Here is a 22,827-nt window from a genome sequence, read left to right on the forward strand (position 1 = left end):
AGCATAAAGGAACAGTAAGGGTGAAAAATACACAACCAGAACTAAACAACAATATAAATAGTGACAATAGCAATGACAAGAATAAAATACATAAACAAAAATTGGCAGGATGTGTGCAGGCTTGGACCAACAAGGATAAGAAAGACAGCAGAGTTAGGGCATGGCATGTGAATGGGTGAGAAAGTGAATGGGGTCGGGTAGTGAGATTGTGGAAGCAGCACAGGTGCACTCAGGATGGTCAGAGTTGTGTGCCGCCAAGACTGCTGTTGTACAGTCTGATGGCAGTGAGCACAAAGGTGCATGTGAAGCATTCACTTCCGCACTGGGGTGGGATGAACCGTTAGCTGAAGGAGTTGCCCATCAGCTGTGGGATGAACCATTGGCTGAAAGAGCTGCCTATTAGCTATAGCTCGTCGTTCAGGGGGTGGGAAGGATTTGACAGGATAGCTCCCAATTTGTCCTTCAACCTCCCCACTGCCACCGATTGAAGATGGTCCATGTTCAGTCCCACCACTGAACAGGCTTTTCTCACTATCTTGTTGAACCTATTGACCTCACCAGTCCAGGCCCTGCCCCACCAGCACACTATACCAAAGAAGAGTACGCCGGCTACCATAAACTGGTAGAAGGTCTTGAGGAGCCTGCAACAGATGCTAAATGAACTCAGTCTCCTCAGGAAGAACATCCTGCTCTGACCCTTCCTGTAGAGTGCATCAATGTTGTGTTACCAGTCCAATTTATTGTTAATGTGGACCCCAAGGTACTTGTTGGAGTCCCCTATCTCCATCTCTTTACCCTGAATGATGATTGGTACCTGTTTCCTCCAATACTTCCTGAAGTCAACAACCACCTCCTTGTTCTTGGAGATGTTGAGAAGGAGCTGGTTCCGGTTGCTCCACTCAACAAAACGCGCCATAGGACCTCTGTACTCCTCCTCGTTGTCATCGTTGATGCATCCAAGGAACCAGAGTTTTACCGGAAGTCGGAAGTGCAGTGGATGAAGAGGAATGGAGACAGGACAGAACCTTGGGGCACTCCTGTGCTGCACACCACAGCCTTGCAAACACAGCCATCCCCCCACACATACTGCAGCCGTCCTGTGAGTCCGGGATCCAGGCAGTGATGTCAGGGTGAAGTTGTGTTCTCAGCAGCTTGTCCTTGAGGCGGTTGAGTGGGATGCTGTTGAAGGCACTGGGGAAGTCAAAGAAGGGTACTCTCACAGTGCTTCTTGCACCCTCAAGGTTGGATATGGCCTTATGATTGAGGAAGATGATTGCATCCTCCACATCCATATGCTGCCTGTATGCAAGCCGCAGAGGGTCCAGAGGAGAAGATAGCCGGTCTTTCAGGTGCTGGAGTACTAGCTTTTTAACTGACTTCATGGATATGTGACATTGGTTTTCAAGTCCTCCCTGAAAACTATACAACACTCCTCCCTTTTCAGCTTCCACCACTTTGTCCTCTGCTCAGCCTTTGTCCTCTCGATCTTCCTTGTCACTAGAGTCATCCTACAAACCACCATCCTATGCTGCCTGGCTACAATTTCCCCTACAAGTACTTTTCAGTCACTGATTTCTTTCATGTTACCTCTTTATACAAGATGTAGTCTACCTGGGTGCTCCTACCGCCGCTCTTATAAGTTACCCTATATTCTTGTTTTTTCTGGAAAAAAGTGTTTACCACAGTCATTTCGATCCATTTTGCAAAATCTTTGCAAAATTTTCAAGAAATTCTTCTTCTCCTCAAACTCACATCCCACCTGCAGGGCATAGCCACTAATAACATTGAGCATCACACCTTCTGGTTTCAGACTCATAAGTCTATCTGAAATTCTTTTCAACTCCAGAATGTTCCTAACAAACTCCTCCTCCAAGATAACTCCTTCTCCATTGCTCTTCTTGTCAGTACAATTGTTCCATGATAGTTCAACTTAAAGCCTGCTATGCTTCTCGCCTCACTACCTTTCACATGGTCTCCTGGAAACACAGTATATGCACCTTCCTTCTCTGCATCATGTCAACCAACTCTCTGCCTTTTCCTGTCATAGTCCCAATATTCAAAGTCCCTACTCTCAGTCCCAGACTCCTGCCTTCCCTCTTCTCTCTCTGCCTCTGCCCTCCTCCTCCTCTCCTCCATTGACCTACAGTAGCCCAGTTTCCATTGGTTTCCTGCAGGTCATTGGTAACAATAGCGGTCGTTGTTATTATGATTGATTCGCATGTTTGGTTTTGAAAAAGTTTTTCGCTGGATGCCCTTCCTGACACGACCCTCTGCATTTATCCGGCTCAGGGAGACGCTGGCCCATGCCCCCCTGGAGCTGGCTCGGGGAGACACCTTCCCGTGCTGCCCTGAGGCTGCATTTGTATGACTACGCATATTTTAATTTTTTTTATAAAAACCTATATGTGCTCTGAGTCAGAAGCTCTCATAGCAAAATGTCCCTGAGATTGCACAGGGAAAAAGATTTGTGCAAAAAATCTTGATTCTTTACTCTTGATTCGGAACAGTCGTCAAAATTTAAAGAAATAAGGATTTTTTTGATATATTTCCCCCCTAGTATAATGAATTTAAATGATATATGGGTTTCACTTTGAAAATATACAAAAAATATTGCGCCTTTTCATTATATTCTAATTTTTGGAGATGCACCCGTATGAAAAAGTATCCTGTTTTATAATTTAGTTGTTGATGATTTTTTAAATGTCTTTATCAGTATAATTTATACATCTTATAAATAGGTCTTCAACAAGGTTACACAGAGGAACTACAGATGTGGTCATGAACTTTTTGATTAGTTAGACAATTTTTTTTACTTTGCCACAGTTTTTTCCACTCATTCCTAATCCTATCCATCCTGATCACTCTCATAGAGAACCTTAGCATCTTCATATTTGCGACCTCTAGCTCTGCCTCCTGTCTTTTTTGGTCATTGTAACTGTTTCCAGGCCATACAGCATTGCTGATCTCACCACTGTCTTTTACACCTTTCCTTTCATTCTGGCTGATAATCTTCTATCCCATTGTACCCCTGACACTTTTCTCCACCCATTCCAACCTGCTTGAACCTGTCTCTTCACCTCATTTCCACACTCTCCATTGCTCTGGTCTGCTGGAAACCACCAAGTCTCCTTATCAACTTTCCTTCCAGATGACACACCAAGTACTCTCCTATATGTCTCCCTGATCACATTAGTACCTGAAATCCTTCAACTTCTTGATCTCCACTCCCTGTAGCCTCACCGTTCCACCCGAGTTCCTCTCTCATTCACACACGACAGAGAATCTTGTCTATTAGTCAGAAATACAGACATCCAGTGAAAGACCTGCAGAGCTCTTTCAAGCTCAGCACCAATTCAGTCCCCTACTCTCCTTAACAAAAAACAAAAAAACAGAAACATAAATACGTCAATTGCTTTATTAGCTCAGCATTGTATTTAAGAAAACAGCAAACATGTCATATAAAGTGCATCTTATTTTAGTTTTTACAGGCAGAACAGTATAATGTTTCTCTCACATTTCTTTTTTTATTTTTCCAAATCTATTATGTTTGATTATAGTTAAATGTTTTCATTAAAATATTTTTGTACAATGTCTGAGTAGGGCAGTGTATCTCTGCTATCTGGTGGGGTTTGATATGTTTGGTGAACCTGGAACAGTGTTTGTCCCAACTAAATCCTTTTAGTGAGACAGCTCTTCAGGATTTACTAACTTTTTTTTCTCAGTGTTTTCTCCCAGGGTTGTTGGTATTGCTGTTGCACGTTATGACTTCAGTTCCAGAGACACATGGGAACTCTCCCTTCTACAGGGAGATATTATCAAGATCTATACCAAGATGTCCGATGGTTGGTGGAAGGGAGAGGTTGATGGTCGGGTAGGTCTGCTGCAGGATATGCTGACTGTGACAGATTTTCAGACATATAGCTAGCTATGCTTAGAATTATTGTATTTGTCCACTCTTTCTTATGGCCATTTCTGGGTGCTGAACATATTGCTCACAAATCTAGAAAATACTTGTAAAATATCACATTTGTTCTCTGTTTGATGAAACTCACTTAGAGGATTTTTTAGTAAAAAGAAAGTTGTATAATTTTTTTTAATAACTTGACCTTTATTTATCTATTCTTCCCATACAGCTAATCTTCTACCAAAGTTATTGCTTATATAGCTTATTTTTAACAATCTGTGAGATGAAGTAAAGCACTTTCTAAATAAGTATGTTAGGAGAAATCAATCTTCTGTACTTGCAGAAATTTTGCACTGTACCTTCTGTACTTTTGCTTTTCAGATCGGTTGGTTCCCTTCTACCTACGTGGAAGAGGACTGACTTTGCCCGTCAAACCATTAGACACAACAACTTCCTGTCAACACTCCGCTGCTCTATCATTCTTTACATTTCCCCTCTTTTAATCAAAAAACAGAAGTATCTGTATTTAGAAACTCATGACATTGTATGACATTAACTTTTTCTCAATGTTGTTTTCTCATAAAGGAAAAAAAAATCAAAGGTCATTAGAACATTTGCAGCAAAGCCCTAGGATGTACAGATTTTGTGCATTTGCCTTTTTAAAATTTAAATCTTTAATTTTTTTGTTTTATACTTTTGACATACTAATCAGTTTGCATATGTGATGCAAATACAAACACTGTTCGTATTTTTAATAAAGGGAGAAACTATTAGCAAGTTATATATATATATATATATATATACATATATATATGAGGGATTAGACCTCTTTTATATAACGGTGACAACACTTTACTTCATTTTCTTGTGAATAATTATTTATGTCAAGCTTAGGAAAATGAGTGTATTATCATTTGGTGCTTAACAGGGATCTTTATACAAGCTGCCAGGATGTTCCACTGATTGCCAAAACATCTTGCTAGCCTATTTCATAAATAAGTAATGCAGACAACTAAAGGTATAACTCCAAAAATCAAACCTGTTATTCAGTTAATAAGTCAAATGAATTATGTGGTCTGAAAAAAAATTATGTTTTCATGAATAACAATATGGTTATATAAGTTGTTGAAAAGGTTGGCAGAATGAGTTTTACTAAAATTTTCTGTTAGGAATATTTCACTGAAAAAATTATATAATTTTTTTTTTTATTGGTTTAAGAGAAGACAAAAAAATAAAGACCAGAGATTTTCTTTTCCACCTTGTTTCTTTCTCCAGTCTCTTCTCAGACTCTGTTGGCTGTAGTTGGAAAATAAATTTAGAAGAGTGGTTATTGTGTTCTGCCACTGTCGGCAAGTGACATCAGCAGGTAAAGTTACAAATAATAAGAATATGTATTTGGTCATGAAGAATGCATCAGTTCAGCATCATGACTGAAGTGCTAAATTTGTTAAGACTTCCACCCTGAAATTATCCACCTAAATTGCCTCAAGTGGATCATGGGCCCTCAATGAGGAGAGAGCAGCGGCAGCTGCAGACTGGGTCAGACCCTGGTCTTGAAGTCCCAACACCCAATCCCCAAAATGTTCCTCAGGACCCTTTTTCTCCAAGACAAGGGATGTTCTTTAAGCTGTTAAAGGGAGTTTTCTGTCTTAAGAGGGAGAGATGGAAACGCAGATTCCAATGAGCCCTGAAGTCCAAGCACAAGTTGAGAATCAGAGAGCTTTATTTCTGCTTGAGAGAATATGAAGCCTGACTCATCCCGCCAAACGACTGACTTTCACAACGAACCATCTGTTTTTATACCCAAAAAGATGTATACTCGCAATTTCCAAATAACAGGGACTTTAGTTCGACTCCATTTTTTCTGCTTTGCGTATGTCCCAATTTTTTTTTATTGATGTCACTCTTGTCCTTTTGTCTCCTATGTTACAGGAAAAACTGATTCTATTGGAGTCTAAAGTTCTGCTTGTTTTCACTCTAACAAACCAAATCTGTCAGAAATATCAATATATTTGTGTCAGTCTTTTTTGACTATCCTTTTTAGCTAGATTATTTTGGCCATTCAGTTTGCCTTTATTGTTTTTCCATCTGGGTATGTTTCTTGGAAGGGGCTGTTCGCACGTACTGTATCAGAATTGAACCAGACTGTCACGATTGATTCCACTAATTGTCTGCAGCTGTTTCCCCCTCCTTAATCCCTTGATGAAGCCCTCTTGTTCCCAATTTCTATCCCTTGGTCTATGTGTGGTGTTGTTCCAGATGTTATTGTTTTATATTATATTCACAGGGGGCCTTTCTGTGTGGCGTTAGCATATTCTCCCTGGGCTTGCATGGTTTTCCTCTGAGTTCTATGGTTACTTCCCGCAGTCCAAAAACATGCAGAGGATTTATTTGAAAATAATTTTAAAAATGCCCAGACGTGTGAATGAGAGTGAATGATTGCTTGTCTCTATAAATGCCCCGGCAATTGACTGGTGACGAGTCTAGGGTGTACCCCACCTCTTTCCCAATGACAACTGGGATAGGCTCCAGCATCCCTGTGACTCTAAGTGTTGGGTAAGCAGTAGATGATGGATAGATGGATGCTGCCCATGTCAATTTCCTGTAGTCATGTTCCTGTCCAATTCAGGTGAAGTCATACTTTGAAGGCCTTCAGTTCCATTTGACGATGCAGGACAGCAGTACAATATGGCAGTTTTGGAAAAAATTAATAATGGCAGGATGCGCCATTTCACCACTGGCTTTTAACATTGCAATGGAGCTCATTAATCAAGTGGCAATATGATTGGTTGGAGGTAAACGCCTGAACAATACAGGCGTGCTAAAACAAGACTTGAGATGGTCCTCACTAAATCTTCAGACCCTTTGGTAAGAGATGTTGGCCCAACCTTGGCCACGGAGAAAACGGACCCCATTCGCTGCAATATTATGCCAGCGCGAAGACATACTGGGTTACATCCAGCATGGAAGAAGGGGATTTGGCCAAGGGGGAACACGACCATAGCTACTTGGCGAAAAGCAAATCCCTTAGATTAAATATTAATGGGGAGTCTGTCAGACTTTCAAAATGCATGACATTTCTGCTTATTGTATGTGTTATCTGTCCATTAAAACCTGAATAATGGCTGCAATGCTGCAAAATCCTATCCCTGTTTGGTCATGCCCACTACCTGCAGACATGCAGAGCACAATCTGCTCAACACACCTGCGGTCACTCAACAAACATATTGAACCATTGTGACAGCGTTAACAAAGGGGCTTGTTGGTGTGAAGTAACGAGAAGAAGTATGGACGTATTTTAGTAATGCAGTAATAAGTAATACAGCAAAGATAAAAACTGAATGCACTGTAAAGGGAGATTGTGGTCACAAAGTAGGTGGAAAGAATAGCAGCAGCACCTGAAGGGTCATTTGTGTGTGTATGTTCTGTCAGCACATTGCAATATGTTAAACAGGTCCAGTTATTTTGGCTTTATTATTATAAACCCTAATTCCAATGAAGTTGGGATGTTCTGTGAAACATAAATAAGAACAAATTATTTGCATATCACTTTCACCATATATTCAGTTGAATACAGAGAAAATAATATATTTAATCTTTTTTCCTTTTGTCATTTCCCTTCAGGGAATCAACCTTCTCTAACCCTATATCTAACCCTATTCTCTGCATCCTCCTCGCTCAGTCCACCTAACTTCACATGCTCTCTCACTTCATCCATAAATCTTCTTTTTGGTCTTCCTCTAGACCTCCTGCCTGGCAACAACAATTCAAGCATCCATCTACCAATATATTCACTATTCCACCTCTGAACATCATTGAACAGTCTCAGTCTGACCTTATCTGAAAAGAATCTAACATGTGCCGTCCCTCTGATTGACTTGTTCCTGATCCTATCCACTCTTGTCGCTGCTGTCACCCTTGTATGTGTTTGTGCAAGTGCACTGAAAGCACAGGTATTGGTTGAGGCTGCACAACATCTCTTGTGGATTTTACATTAAAGCTAGCAGACTCTATGTAAAACAAAGCACATATAACTTGACCTGTTTAACATATTGCAACGTGCTGACAGAACATAAACACACAGAGATGACCACACCGTCACTGAATTGAAGCATGGCTAAACATGCTGTTAACGTCACAGAAGCCAAGTTTACTCTCTATTTAGACATCTGATGTCATATGTGGTTTCATAAGACTGAATAATTAATTGTCACAGCAGTTTTACGACAGTGACATTTTTTTGCTTGGAGGCACGTTGATATCAATTTGAAGAGAAACCTCACTGATACTGTATGTTGATCGCTGTGAGCTGTGTTTGGAGAGCCAATTATAAAGTAAGTTAAAAAAGAGAAGCCTTTCCTCAATCATTGAACATGGTGTCAGATGTGTTTTGACAGTAATAGAGAAAAAAACAAAAGTTCAACTTTCTCTTCAGTAAGCTGACTGAGTGGTCAGACTGTCAGACAACGCTTCGAGCAGTACAGTATTGTTACAAAACTTAACAAGAACAACAAAGTGTAAGTAAGCTGACAAATGTATGCAATGGGCAATTAGGTGAAAAACATTTATAAATCATTGATGTTCGCTGAGGATGGACACCACAGTTATTTTGCCATTGTAGTGGGGAATTTTGACGAGTACCTCTATCTGCGGAGGAATATTATCCATGAACGGGCATGTTTTCTCCTCCACAACTTTTTTGTCCTCCGGAACGAGATAGCTCTCCGACAAGCTGCAGCTGATGGAGGACCAAACACTGGGGCAGACAATACCGACTGCCAGACATTCAGAGCAACCCAACACCGGTTGTCTGTAAGTCTATGGTGAGTATGACACGTAGTGATATGTCGTTCGCGAACGTAACGGCTTTATGAGCCGGCTCTCTGAAGTGAACGACGGGAGCCGGCTCCTGATTGGCGGTGGTTTTCTCTTGAAGGCGCACGTGATTGGTCAATATGCGTGGCGTCGTCTCTGTGTCTGCACTTGGTGTTTCTAAATCCCAATCTTCAGTAGAGACAGCTGATCTTTTTCTTTTTGTTTTACACATTTTAATTTATATTTTTTGCGTGTATTTCAGGAGTTCTGTGTTGTTTCAGTCTGAATTGGTTAAAAGCTTATGGGTAAATACTTTTTAATACTAATAATACTTGTATTTTATAGTTTATTTATAGCACTTCTTCTTCTTCTTTCGGCTTTTCCTGTTAGGGGTCGCCACAGCGAGTCAACTTTCTCCATCTAACCCTATTCTCTGTATCCTCCTCTCTCACACCAACTACCTTCATATCCTCTCTCACTACATCCATAAATCTTCTCTTTGGTCTTCCTCGAGACCTCTTGCCTGGCAGCTCCAATTCCAGCATCCGTCTACCAATATATTCACTATCTCTTCTCTGTACATGACCGAACCATCTCAGTCTGGCTTCTCTGACCTTCTCTCCAAAACATCGAACGTGTGCCGTCCCTCTGATAGACTCATTCCTGATCCTATCCATCCTGGTCACTCCCAAAGAGAACCTCAACATCTTCATCTCTGCAACCTCTAGTTCTGCCTGCTGTCTTTTGGTCATTGTAACAGTTTCTAGTCCATACATCATCGCTGGTCTCACCACTGTCTTGTACACCTTTCGTTTTATTCTGGCCGATAGTCTTCTATCACATAGTACCCCTGACACTTTTCTCTACCCATTCCAACCTGCTTGGACCCGTCTCTTCACCTCTTTTCCACACTCTCCATTGCTCTGGACTGTTGACCCTAAGTACCTGAAATCCTCCAGCTTCTTGATCTCCACTCCCTGTAGCCTCACCGTTCCACCCAAGTTCCTCTCGTTCACACACATATATTCTGTCTTGCTGCGACTAACTTTCATTCCTCTCCTTTCCAGAGCATACCTCCACCTCTCTAGATTTTCCTCTACCTGTTGTCTGCTCTTACTACAGATCACAATGTCATCTGCAAACATCATGGTCCATGGGGATTCCTGTCTAACCTCATCTGTCAGCCTATCCATCACCATTGCGAACAAGAAGGGGCTCAGAGCTGATCCCTGATGGAGTCCCACCTCCACCTTGAACTTCTCGGTTACCCCTACAGCACACCGTACCAGTGTCTCGCAGCTAGCATACATGTCCTGCACCAGTCTAACATACTTCTCTGCCACTCCAGACTTCCTCATACAATACCAGAGCTCCTCTCTTGGGACCCTGTCATATGCTTTTTCTAGGTCTACAAAAACGCAAGTAACTCCCTCTGGCCTTCTCTGTACTTTTCTATTAGCATTCTCAACACAAATACTGCATCTGTAGTACTCTTCCTAGGCATGAAGCCATACTGCTGTTCACAAATGCTGACTTCTGCTCTCAGTCTAGTTTCCACTACTCTTTCCCATAACTTCATTGTATGGCTCATCAACTTTATCCCTCTGAAGTTGCCACAATTCTGCACATCCCCTTTATTCTTAAAAATAGGCACCATCACACTTTGTCTCCATTCTTCAGGCATCCATTTGGCTTCCATCCATTTTGCAAAATCTACAACCATCTGTCCATCTGCATTCCTATCCTGTATTCCAAATCTGCCTATTTGTTCTTCATCCCCCCTTCATTGCCTTCACCGACATGTCCATTGAAGTCTCCACCAATGACCACTCTCTCATTTCTGGGAATATTCTGCATCACTTCATCTAACTCATTCCAGAACTTCTCCTTCTCTTCAGATTCACATCCCACCTGCGGGGCATAGCCACTAACAACATTGAGCATCACACCTTCGATTTCCAGTTTCAGACTCATAAGTCTATCTGACATTCTTTTCACCTCTAGGACGTTCCTAACAAACTCCTCCTTCAAGATAACTCCTACTCCATTTCTCTTCTTGTCAGTACCATAATAGTACAACTTAAAGCCTGCTCCTAAGCTTCTAGCCTTACTACCTTTCCACCTGGTCTCCTGGACACACAGTATATCCACCTTCCTTCTCTGCATCATGTCCACCAACTCTCTACCTTTTCCTGTCATAGTCCCAATATTCAAAGTCCCTACTCTCAGTCCCAGACTCTTTCCTTTCCTCCTCTCTCTCTGCTTCCGAACACGCACTCCTCCTCTTCTTCTTGTTCCCTTGTTCTTCGACCCACAGTAGCCCAATTTCCATTAGTACCCTGTAGGTCATCAGTACCAATGGCGGTCGTTGTTAACCCGGTCCACGACCGATCTGGTATGGTATAGTTTTGGTTGTCTTGCATATTTGGTTTTGGCAAAAGTTTTACGCCGGATGCCCTCCCTGACGCAACCCTCTGCATTTATCCGGGCTTGGGACCGGCACAGGGAGACACTGCTCCGTGTCCCCCCAAGGCAGGCTTGGAGAGACACGGGCCAGTGCCGCCCTGAGGCTGCATTTATAGTTTATTTATAGCACTGAAGAGTTAATATTTTTAATTTATTTTCAATTTTTAATTATTTTATTTTGTTGTTTTGCATTTTTTTCAGAGATTTTGTGTTGTTATTTGACTTTAAATTTGTTGAATGTATAAAAAGCTAAAATTGTTTTGTATTTTATTATTTATTTTTTGTAGATCTGTAAATATTTTAATTTATTTTTCGTGTGTTTTTCATGGATCCTGTGTTTCACTTTAAATTTGTTATGTATAAAAAAGCTAAAAGTCTATTCTTGTATTTCATAGTTTATTTGTTGTTGCACTGAAAAGTAAATATTTCTAATTTACATTTAATTGAGTCGTGTGTTTTTCAGGGACTCTGTGTTGCTTGACTTTAAAGTTGCTCAATATAAAAAAGTTAAAAGTTTAAATTAGTCAAAAGTTCACTGTAGAGCGAAAAAATAAAGGCTATTATAATATAGTAGTGTAATATATTTTTTTTATTGATTATTAATTCATTTTGTGCATAATGTTACATTATTATTGGTGATATATCAATTAAAGCAACAAAAAAATCTGAAGAGCCATTTGGGAGCCCAAAGAGCCAGCTCTTTTTAGTGAGCCAAGTCGTAAGAGCCAGTTCTCTAAAAAGAGCCAGAATTCCCATCACTAATGACACGCAAAACACTAAACCAGTCAACAACAACCAAAATGTGATTCTGTACCACATCTGCGCACTTCTGTGCACTCTGCATGCCATGTGCCCTTTCCCATGTTGGAGAAGCGTTTTCTTCCCTTGACACTGCCAGGGGATTCCGGCAAACTAGAATCAGAATCAGAAAACCTTTATTTGTCACCAAGGGGCTATTGGGTGCACAATGGGGTAGCAGCATCAAATTGTAAAATTGTAGACATTCAATAAATATATATATAAAAATATAGACCATAATATATAAAGATAGACAGGAATATGTAAATATAGACTAGGGTATATAAAAATGGACAAGATAAAATATAGACAAGAGTATATTAAAATTAGAAGTGGACAAAAAAAGTAGAAATAATAAGTGGCTGTACTTATTGGTCATATTTTGAAATATTATAGCTTTAAGAAACCATAGAACATTACAGCATGATAAAGCTTCCATCTTCCTTTCCAACATGTCTGTAGAAGTTCAAAGTCATGTAGGTCATGGTTAACAAGGTTTTGGCATATACTGTAGCTGATGTGCTTGGTCTAAGATGAAATGGGTTGTTGTGGTAAAGGGTGAGTTGTTTTGCAGACATGATGCCTGACTCAAGAAGGTCCTGTGGCATTTGAATGGGGTTGATGAGGATGTCGTTAAGGGGAACAAAGGTACAAATTCCAGGGACTCACCTGAGATGGAATTTGAATTGGTAATTGTGCAACTGAAGCTCGGATTCTGTGAAACTTATTAAAGCACTTGGGCAGAGGCTTGGGTAGAAGTCGCATAGGCCGGGTTTTGGTTATTAGTTATTCAGTTATTTCAGTTATATCTTTCAATGTGGTTTTGTAACCTCCAAACCACCAGGAAAAAGTTGAGGTGGTGAAAAATTTTAGAGAGAAGAAACCAAGTCCAGCTGTCATGATAAGATTTGTCAAGACATCCTTTACCAACCTCAAGTCAAGTCCAACGAGCTTGTTTGACACTAAAACATTGAAGCAAAAATCTAGCTATGACTGAATGTAAGCAAGATTTGCAGACATGAAAATGTAGGCCACTGACCAATTAGTTAACGATTTACCCATTTCTAAGTGAAAAAACAGTAAGGCATATGGAGTTGCATATAAAACTTTGAGAAATAGAGCTGCCTTTCTCAGGACTAACTGTAATAGAGATCAATGTTTGGCTAAATCCCTTTAGTGGGGGCAGTGTGGTAGAGTGGTGGTCCTAGAAACCGAAGATTCCTGGGTTGATTGCCAGTTCCTCCTAATGTGCTCAGTGTTGTTGAGCTAGACACTGAACCCCTAACTGCTCCCCTGGCATTGATGGGCGACAGCCTACTGCTCATGGTTCACCCATGATGGGTAAATTGCGGAGAATGAATTTCCCCAGGAGGGATTAATAAATTATTATAGTAATTGTGGGAAATCTTCTCCTGCTCATGAATCAGTAACAAATTAAAGACAGGTGTTTTATTTCACATACCTGTATTGGTATTTTGACTACAGGCAGGTTTTAGAAGACATGAAGCATTGATTGTGACAGTTGTCAGAGTAAAGTGAGTGATAACAGGCACAAAATGATCTTGGCTGGCCCACTGGGCCAGGTGTTGGTCTTAGTCAAAGCACAGCCCAGTGGCCTGAAAGACTTACACATACACAAACACAAACCCCTGATACAAAAAACTACCATGCATTTGGCTTGGGTATTCCAAATTTACGTTTATACCTAGTGCTTCAAGTAAGGAATGGCCCAGGCTGCAGCGCATGAAGCTCTATGCCCTCAAATTCCAGAGTGGTTTTCACACAGTAGTGCAGCAGCGGTCCGTGTATTTCACGCCTAGGTCTTCAATAGTGCTCCATTTATCAATCCACCCCTCAATAACTGTTTTATGGCTATAAAAATCATCCTCTTATGCAGAAATGCAGTATTAAGAGCCGTTACATGGTAGAGATAGCTCATGGTCTTGCACTTTCATAGTGTTTTTGAAATTAAAGTTCCTGCTTGCCCAAAAAAAGGCACAGTCTATCAGTCTTTGTAACATTTTTCTGTTCTTCTTCACCTTTTTGTTGTGGAGCTCTGTTTCCCTGCACACTTGCTAACTCAGCTGTTGATCCATTCTGGTTTCCCCAAATGTTTTGGACGGCACTTTTGCTTTTAGGTGTCTGGTGTCTCGTTGCTGCCTTGGTAAGGCCAGTCAAAATTGCAAACACAGTGTGGCTCCAAACAACATGTCAATCAGTGGCAAATTTCAAGCAGTCCCAGCAATACAATTTGGAGCTTTCCTCTGAGCTGAAAGTGAAAGTGGAGAGTCAGAAAGCAGAAAGTCCCACTGTAACAGGCCTGGTATCTTTGGAATTGCCTGACCGTTCTTAACGATGTCCAGCTTTTCTTGAAAAATCCGTCTTGAAAATAGCTTTGACAATAAATCAGCAACCACATCAATTTATTCTCTTCCTTCAGCTGTCATGGGTTGACCAATTAGCCATTACATCCACACAACTGTATTTGTGTTTGTGCAGCTTGCCTCAGAGTGAACTCGCTCTGGCTAGTACACTCTCTGACTATCCAATCAAAGGGCATGCCACACGGTGATGTTACCGTACCCTTCTTGAACGCCTTGGCGTCCCTACTCAAAATCTGATTGGCTGAAGCAACAGTTTAATCAACACTTTTTTTTTTTTTTTGCTAGAGCAACTGTGAATCTGATTCTGTAGACCTCCAGGCAGATTTCTTTGACTTTAACCAATTGTATTTCAGCCATTTTTTGTTGGCTGGCAGGGTCAAACGCTTTAATATAAAAATATAGAAGCAGCACAGCCCAGGAAAAAATGCTATGAAAGGAGGTGAACCGACCATTTGGAATTATGTAAGTATTCATGTGCAAAATATTTTGAAATATAGCAGTCGCTGCCGCAGAACAGCGACTGCAAAATATCTGTGATTCAGATATTTTTTAGGCCAGCAGAGAAGGCCTTTGCAGGCCCTAAGGGCCCAGCACTTGTCTGTTTTTGTGGCTCCTGCCACGGGACCGGACTTTGTTGTCCCAGTGTGTTCAGATTATCATTCAGGGAAAAACGTCACAACGGCCAGGAACTAATCAAGCAAGAATGGTTTATTCAAAGTCAGGAAAATACACTTACGAGGTATCCCGGGCCAGAATGAATGTCACCCCGCGAGGATCGTTCGGCTCCTCTAGACACCCGCTGAGACGCGTCCAGTCGAATGTGTAGATGAAGAAGTTCTGGCCCCGATCCAAAGGATCAAGCTCATTTTATACCTTTTGGCCAAAAGGGTCGGAGGAAGTCCTGATAATGACTTCCTCCGATCCCTGGCTCTAGTCGATTATCCCCGGGGGGTGTCATTGGAACAGCAGGGTAGCGCATTCCTTCACCTTACATGATGGGGTCTCGCAGTTACATTTTAACAGTCTTTGCAATTGATAGTGAAATAATGATGTGAGGTTGGAGATTCTATAATTTGACGTAGGAGATTTTGCAAGTCCCTCTCTTGACGTGAGCGTCCCCATGTCACACAAGGACTACAATCAAAATAATGAATGTATGCAAACACAATGTATTATAACGGAATATTCTAACATACTGCAGTAGTGTTAGGTAACTAATGTAAGTCCTTCCTATGTTGTGTTCAGACTCTAAACAATTCAGGAAGATGATTCAAAAAGTTAATTGGATGTAGATTCAGGGAGGGGATCACAATTGGCCATTTGATGAAAATGAATGGTATCATATTGTAAACAGATGATAGATTGTATTTCTCTGTCCATCCTTTCACAAACTACAGGGTTATTATTCTAATGCCATTCAGACTGAATAATGAGCATCTTTACTATTAAATACATAGCCAGCAGGAAGGGGCTGATGTCTTTAAAATAAGATGGATGTTCTGACATCAAAACACAAAATGGATAAGGTTTCAGAAAAGTCCAAGAGCCTTAGTACTTCCCTGACCCATACTTGTATATAGCAAAGTAAAAAGAAGTAGGTATGGCCTTAGTAAAGGCAATGTAAAGTGACCCCTAAAGCAGTTAAGTAGATATTACCATGGTAAAAGATGTAAGCTGAGAAAGCATACAAATACACCAGATACAAATAACTAATGGCTGGGACAGTGTATGAAAACATAATGCAGTAAGGATTAGTCCCCATGAATGGCTCAGACCAGTTGAAATGCTAAGGTACTGTCATATTTTAGGATATATATGTTCTGTTAAATATATTATATTCCTGACTTGATAAATAAGGACCTCAATTGTGATAGATGTGGCACTCTGATCAAACAATGATATTGAAAAGGAACTGCATGAGAACATATCCGGTGACTCGTGCTTCAGATGTGTGTCGAGACGCCTCTTGGATGAGAGGTGAAATGTCTTCAAGTGAGGAAAATCTAGTCCAGTTGCTCTGAGAAGACTTTGAAAAGAATTACCATGACCTGGGTGACTGAGAGCCTCCAGAGACATGTCAGTGATCTGGAGTGAATTTATTTTTCATGGAGTGCTTGTTTGATGATCTGATTCATTTTGGACTGTCAAAATTGACAAAGTTAATTAACAAGGTTAACAAAAAAATGGTCAGAAATTACCCTTGAAATGCAGCAGATAGAGCCAAAATAAATTGTTTCAACTGATTTTTAATTTATTTATTTTTAATGTTGTTTTAAATGCAGCCTCAGGGCGGAAATGGCCCGTGTCTCCCAAATCCTGCCAAGGGGGGCACAGACCAGTGTCTCCCTGACCTGGTCCCAAGCCAGAATAGATGCAGAGGGTTGCGTCAGGAAGAGCATCTGGCTTAAAACTTTTGCCAAAACCAAACATGCAAGTCAACAATAACCATATCATACTGGATCGGTTGAGGACCCGGGTTAACAACGACCACCATTTGTACTGATGACCTACAGGGTACCAGTGGAAATTGGGCTACTGTGGGTCGACGAAGACGAAGAGGAGTGCATGTTCGGAAGCAGAGAGAGAGGAGGAAAGGAAAGAGCCTGGGACTGAGAGTAGGGACTTTGAATATCGGGACGATGACAGGAAAAAGTAGAGTTGGTCAACATAATGCAGAGAAGGAAAATTAATAAACTGTGTGTCCAGGAAAACAGGTGGAAAGGTAGTAAGGCTAGAAGCTTAGGAGCAGGCTTTAAGTTGTACTATTATGGTACTGATAAGAGGAGAAATGGAGTAGGAGTTATCTTGAAGGAGGAGTTTGTTAGGAATGTCCTAGAGGTGAAAAGAATGTCAGATAGACTTATGAGTCTGAAACTGGAAATTGAAGGTGTGATTCTCAATGTTGTAAGTGGCTATGCCCCGCAGGTGGGATGTGAATTTGAAGAGGAGAAGTTCTGGAATGAGTTAGAGGAGGTGATCCAGAGTATTCCCAGGAATGAGAGAGTGGTAACTGGTGCAGACTTCAATGGACATGTTGGTGAAGGCAATGAAGGGGGGATGAAGAACAAATAGGCAGATTTGGAATACAGGATAGGAATGCAGATGGACAGATGGTTGTAGATTTTGCAAAATGGATGGAAATGTCTATAGTAAACACTTTTTTCCAGAAAAAACAGGAACATAGGGTAACTTATAAGAGCGGAGGTAGCAGCTCGCAGGTAGACTACATCTTGTATAGACCAGGTACCCTGAAAGAGATAAGTGACTGCAAAGTAGTTGTAGGTGAGACTGTAGCCAGACAGCATAGGATGGTGTTTTGTAGGATGACTCTGGTGACAAGGAAGATCAAGAGGACAAAGGCAGAGCAGAGGACAAAGTGGTGGAAGCTGAAAAGGGTTTTTATGGTTTTCAGGGAGGAGTTGAGAAAGGCTCTGGGTGGTCAGGGTGAGCTCCCTAATGATAGGACAACAGCTAGTGTTAACAGGGAGACAGGTAGAAGAGTACTTGGTGTGTCATCTGGAAGGAAAGTAGATAAGGAGACGCGGTGGTGGAATGGAGAAGTGCAGGAGTATATAAAGAGAAAGCGGTTAGCAAAGAAGAATTGGGATACTGAGAGGACTGAAGAGAACAGACAGGAGTACAGGCTGATACATCGTTAGGTATAGATAGAGGTAGCAAAGGCAAAACAAGCAGTGTACAATGCTCGGTTGGATAGTAGGGAGGGTGAGAATTATCTATACAGGTTGGCGAAACAGAGAGATAATGATGGAAAGGATGTACAACAGGTCCGGGTGATTAAGGATAGAGAGGGAAATGTATTGGCAGATGCTAGAAAAGTGATGGGAAGATGGAAAGAATACTTTGAAGAGCTGATGAATGTGGAAAATGAAAGACAGGCAAGGGTAGGAGAGGTGACTATTGTAGACCACAAAGTAGCACAAATTAGTAAAAGTGAAGTAAGGAAGGCATTGAAGAGGATGAAGAGTGGAAAAGCAGTTGGTCCTGATGATATACCTGTGGAGGTATGGAAGTGACTAGGAGAGGCAACGTTAGATTTTCTGACTCGATTATTCAACAGGATTTTAGAGAGTGAGACAATGCCTCAAGAATGGAGACGAAGTGTAATGTGCCTATTTTTAAGAATAAAAGGGATGTACAGAATTGCAGCAACTATAGAGGGACAAAGTTGATGAGCCATACAATGAAGTTATAGGAAAGAGAAGTGGAAGTCAGCATTTGTGAACAGCATTATGGCATTCATGCCTGGAAAGAGTACCACAGATGCAATATTTGCGTTGAGAATGCTAATAGAGAAGTACAGAGAAGGCTAGACAGAGCTGCCCTGTGTTTTTGTAGACCTAGAAAAAGCATTTGACAGGGTGCCAAGAGAGGAGCTCACATATTGTATGAGGAAGTCTGGAGTGGCAGAGTAGTATGTTAAACTAGTACAGGACATGTATGCTAGCTGTAAGACAGTGGTACGGTGTGCGGTGGGGGTAGCAGAAAAGTTCAAGGTGGAGGTGGGACTCCATCAGGGATCAGCTCTGAGCCCCTTCTTGTTCACAATGGTGATGGACAGGCTGACAGATGAGGTTAGACGGGAATCTCCGTGGACCATGATGTTTGCGGATGAAATTGTGATCTGTAGTGAGAGCAGAAAGTTGGTAAAGGAAAATCTAGAGAGGTCGAGGTATGCTCTGGAAAGGAGAGGAATGAAAGTTAGTCGCAGCAAGACAGAATACATGTGTGTGAATGAGAGTAACGGTGAGGCAACAGGGAGTGGAAATCAAGAAGCTTGACGATTTCAGATATTTGGGGTCAACAGTCCAGAGCAACGAAGAGTGTGGAAAAGAGGTGAAGAGACGGGTCCAAGCAGGATGGAATCAGTCTTCTATCACATAGTACCCCTGTCACTTTTTTCCACTATTGGCCAGAATAAAAGGAAAGGTGTACAAGACAGTGGTGAGACCAGCAATGCTGTGTGGCCTAGAAACTGTTACAATGATGAAAAGACAGCAGGCAGAACTAGAGGTTGCAGAGATGAAGATGTTGAGGTTCTCTTTGGGAGTGACCAGGATGGTAGGATCAGGAATGAGTCTATCAGAGGAACAGCACATGTTAGAAGTTTTGGAGAGGTCAGAGAAGCCATACTGAGATGGTTGGGTCATGTACAAAGGAGGATCAGGAACGAGTCAATCAGAGGGCTCATGTTAGACTGAGACTGTTAGGTGATGTTCAGAGGTGGGATAGTGAATATATTGGTAGACGGATGCTGGAATTGGAGCTGCCAGGCAAGAGGTCTCGAGGAAGATCAAAGAGAGGATTTATGGATGTTTTGAGAGAGGATACGAGGGTAGTTGGTGTGAGAGAGGAGGATACAGAGAATAGGGTTAGATGGAGAAAGTTGATTCACTGTGGTGGCCTCTGAAGGAAATAGCCAAAAGAAGAAGTTTAAGGTTGTTTTAACAGCAATAATTTAAAAGGTTTGTTAGTTTCAGGGTCAATATTTGCAAAAAGTTCATTTGAATAAGTTTTTCAATAAACATAGAACCACTCCGGCCCTCTACTTGTACTGATTTTTAAATTTTGGCCCACTGTGTATTTGAGTTTGAATCCCCTGCTATACAGCATCACTTTACCAGTGATCAGTTACAATCTTGTGATTCTTGTTTTGCCTACTTTTGCTTGCGGGAAGGGTTGGTACTTTGCTATACACCGATGAACCCAATTGCATCAGGTCTGCAGTGAAGCGGTTTTATTTCAGCAGGCACACAGATGCGTCAGTGGGTATGGCTGGATTTGAACCCAGGTCTCCCGTGTGGCAGGCAGGAACGGTACCACAAGACTGCAGTTGGATCGGGTCGGCTGACGGTACCAGCGGTGAGGAGCTGGGGTGAACCTGACGCAGTAGGTCGGGGATGAGACGAGAAGCAGAGGTCGGAGGCGAGTTAGGTCAATACCAGGGAAGCAATCCGGAAATAAACGCTGGAGAGTCAGGCATGAGAGCGAAGACAATCTGGCAAAGAGTGAGTGGAGTGAGACTGCATATAAGCTGGCTTCATTGAAGATGGTGAGCAGGTGACAACAGCAGGTGAAAGCAGTGAAGCTGATGAGGGGTGTGGCTGAGCAACAGAGCAGAGGAGAGGGAGAGCAGACTGTGACACTCAGTCTCAAGGGATGGCACCCAACTGGCGAGATAACTGAGTGTGTGTTCTTGGTGAGAGGCGGAGCGAATGGTTGAGTTCTTCCCCAAGATTAAGAGTTGAGCCCACAAGCTTATATAGCAGCTGAAGAAGTGTCCCCAAGGTGGGGACAGTTTGTTTTGTGAGGTTTGTTGTAAGGGTAAAAGAGTGACCATTACTCACCAGTAAAGCTAAGTCTGAGAAAACACCCATAGCACTGAAGACAAATCTGAGGCAAAAGCAGGGTAGAGTTTGGCCACTGAAAAAAGTGCTTATTGACTTGATGAAGAATGAGCATGATAAGAGTACAAAATACTGAAAAATCTTTGACTGCAGACATTTGCAAAGGACTGAACCCATAGACAGACAAACTCATAACGCTTGCTAGGGATATAAATAACTTGAAAGTGGAATTGAAGGGAATGGAAAGTTTCAAACATGTACAGTGAACTCAATCAATTTTTAATTTGTCGAGCTCCAAAGGCAGAAATTGAAAACCTGAGCATAACCACTTGCCCAACTCAAAGGGGAGGAGTCAAGTTGTTGTATACACCCCTCCAATGACGCAAATGGGAGGAGTTGTAATTCAAACTGAGCCTGACCCTTGGGCTCCAATCGCCCACCTGATGGACCAAAGGAAGTGAAGACCATGCAGTGTTGACAATAATAAGGACAAACCTCATAGCTTATAATAACTTTTACTCGGTATATTTTCAGCAGTCAGTACATCGCAATGCTATTCCTCTCTCTCTTTCTGCACACATCCACATGTTTCTGAATTACAAAGTGGTGCCGCCTAGCAGCACTCCAACATAACCTGTAACACATGGAATAGAATAAACGTGTGTGGCAATTGCATGAAGTGGTAGGCAACATTATCACTTGTCCAGATAGAGCAATAGGAGGAATCTCATGAAACTGGGCCAATAGAGAACATTGTCCTGATGCCACTTAGGCTTGACTGGAACGACCACTTATGGGTTTGAGAACTGTGAAGAGGTCTGTGAGGTGCCAGGGAGTCTCTGTGGCAGGCAGGTGGAGCACATGGCTATGACATTCCCCTGGTCTCCACAGTATACATTACCTTGAAGCTAGATGGCAGTTCCTCTCTACTGCTATGGGGGTTTTCTGCAGCAGGAGTTCTTGTCTGATGGCCAAGCTGTGAAGCAAGCAGCAATCCAAGATGATGTGGCAAACTTTTTCAGGTTCATACTGAAATGCACCCCCTGCACTAGAGACACATAGCCATCTGCCTGTTAACATATGAGGTTTATTGTGAGTTGGGGATTGATGAACATTCTCTGTGTTCTATTTGTAGTTTCATTGTTTTACCACCAGGTTTAATGCGTACGTATTGTAAGAGTCAGTGACTTGTGGTGAGGTTCATGGCTGGTGAGGCACTGACGTGTGCCTCACCAGCACATACAAACATGTACATACAAATCATACAAACATATGATTATTTGGCCCATTTTTCCGGAGAAGAAATCTGCCCAATAATTATACATACCCTGATGTAGGGTGTTGATCTCTTGAGGCAGTACCTCGTTGCACCTCGTATCACCTCATATGCATTCAATGCAATGAGCATTCAAGTTTATACAGCGAGGAGTTGGAAATTATGGATAAAAGGATTAATTGGTCACAATAATCATTTGCCTAATAATTGTGCACACAGTGTATGTGCTCTTTGGACAAGAAACACAGAGACAAGACAAGGTGGACTGGGCCTCGTGATGGGATGGACCCTTTTACCTCAGCCACAGAACCTCTATGATTGCAGGTGTAGCCATCCTCCTCGAGTCTTCAAACAAGACAGTCTTTCCGTCTTCTTGCCTGGTCAATGTATATACACCAACCAGCAGCGCAGGGAGAGTAAACATGTACCACTCTCAAGATTGAGAGAGAATGAACTTTCCACCTACCAGCAAAACAAAATAATTGTGGAGGGAAACTTGAATTGCCCCCTTGATGATACTGTTGACAGAATAGGTTAGGAGCCTAATCCTCCGTCCTCTCAGAGCCTCCGAGCTGCCATAGCCTCTCATGACCTGCTGGATAGCTAAAGGATAGAAAAAAAAACAAATCAAACAGTATATCTGGGTCAGGACCTGCGAAAATTACCTGTCAGCAGCAAAATTTGATGTTTTTCATCTCAAAGACCCTCCAACCCGGATAACTCAAATGTTACATAACCCCATCTGGCTTTTCAGATTATCATTTAGTCGCATTTAAGCTAGTCACAACTCGTGGTCAACAAGTCGTGCTGGCACTTCAG

The 22,827-nt window shown here is 41.8% G+C and overlaps 1 protein-coding gene across 7 annotated transcripts in view; it reads left to right on the forward strand.

Moving 5' to 3' along the window:
* The window catches only part of LOC147217678 (guanine nucleotide exchange factor VAV3-like), a 66,438-nt gene extending 56,987 nt beyond the window's left edge, over positions 1-9,451 (forward strand). For 4 of the 7 annotated variants that reach the window (XR_015108907.1, XR_015108908.1, XR_015108909.1 and 1 more), the window contains 2 exons: positions 840-1,349; positions 3,723-3,821. Coding sequence is in view for 3 of the 7 variants with exons in the window: in XM_086175426.1 (XP_086031552.1) it covers positions 3,806-3,871; positions 4,286-4,454 (235 nt within the window). In the remaining 4 variants the exon portion in view is untranslated. Of the gene's footprint in view, positions 1-839; positions 1,350-3,722; positions 3,872-4,285 lie in introns of those variants that run through there. The other 3 variants (XM_086175424.1, XM_086175425.1, XM_086175426.1) reach the window with 2 other exon arrangements.
* Positions 9,452-22,827: the final 13,376 nt, after the last annotated feature.

The sequence above is a fragment of the Fistularia commersonii genome, chromosome 28 (assembly GCF_037954325.1).
Source record: "Fistularia commersonii isolate RoL2024-O1a breed Wild chromosome 28, RoL_Fcom_v1.0, whole genome shotgun sequence".
Lineage (NCBI taxonomy): Eukaryota > Metazoa > Chordata > Actinopteri > Syngnathiformes > Fistulariidae > Fistularia > Fistularia commersonii.